This window comes from Sinocyclocheilus rhinocerous, unplaced genomic scaffold (genome assembly GCF_001515625.1).
Source record: "Sinocyclocheilus rhinocerous isolate Xijiao unplaced genomic scaffold, SAMN03320098_v1.1 C36443998, whole genome shotgun sequence".
Classification (NCBI taxonomy): Eukaryota; Metazoa; Chordata; class Actinopteri; order Cypriniformes; family Cyprinidae; genus Sinocyclocheilus; species Sinocyclocheilus rhinocerous.
Genome location: NW_015781148.1, coordinates 241 through 1,140, shown reverse-complemented (window position 1 = coordinate 1,140; position 900 = coordinate 241). Strand labels below are relative to the sequence as shown.

The following is a 900-nucleotide window of genomic DNA, read 5'->3' as shown; positions in this document are numbered from 1 at the left end:
TGGGTGATTCTGCGTCCGGGGCCGTACATATGTGCCGAGTGGGATTTGGGTGGGTTACCAAGGTTAGTGTCTCACCTGTTATGAAAATGTACTGTATATTTGTTTGCTTTCTTTAGTCTTTTTAATAAAACATATTTAAATAAAACTATATATATACTTTTTTTAATCAGCTGGCTGCTGCAGGATAAGAAAATGAAATTAAGAACGACCTACTCTGGTTTCACAAGTGCTGTGAACTCGTACTTTGATAAACTCATTCCGAGAGTCACACCCCTCCAGGTCAAATATGTGTTATTTTTGGTTTGTTTCGTTTGAGTTTTTATTTGGTTGGTTTTGGTCTTGAATTTGTCTCCACTGCTCTCCCTGCAGTATAAGAATGGAGGCCCTATTATTGCTGTTCAAGTAGAGAATGAATATGGTTCATATGCAAAGGATGAGCAATACATGTCATTCATCAAAGAGGTATGGTATGAAATTAAATCATCATTTACTCTGCGTTATGGTGAGCCAATTCTCTTATACCTACAGAGTTTTTGTTCTCAAAATCAACAGGCGTTACTGTCCCGGGGAATCTCCGAGCTTCTCCTCACATCAGACAACCATGACGGGCTGAAGTGTGGAGGGGTAGATGGAGGTACAGTAGCATTCATATATCCATTCATTCATTTAGTGTCCCCACTGCTTGTTAATAATGTGATAACTCAACAGTATTTTGCACAGGTGAAATAATTTAATTGCGTTTACACTACTGTTCAGAAATTCAAAGATTCTTTAAATGTTTTTGAAAGAAGTCTCCTCTGCTGGCTAAGGCTGCATTATTTGATCAAAAATACAGTAAAAGCAATAATATTGTGAAATATTGTTGCAATTTAGAATAACTTTTCTCATTTAATATATTTT

At 36.4% G+C, this 900-nt stretch overlaps 1 protein-coding gene across 1 annotated transcript; it reads left to right on the top strand.

Moving 5' to 3' along the window:
• Positions 1 to 6: 6 nt before the first annotated feature.
• LOC107736021 (beta-galactosidase-1-like protein 2) lies at positions 7 to 634 on the top strand (the record flags this gene model as incomplete). Its single annotated transcript, XM_016547539.1, has 4 exons — positions 7 to 62; positions 171 to 279; positions 370 to 462; positions 553 to 634. Coding segments are annotated over exons 2-4 (262 nt in total), but the record flags the coding sequence as incomplete, so codon positions are not given.
• Between the last annotated feature and the right edge of the window lie 266 nt (positions 635 to 900).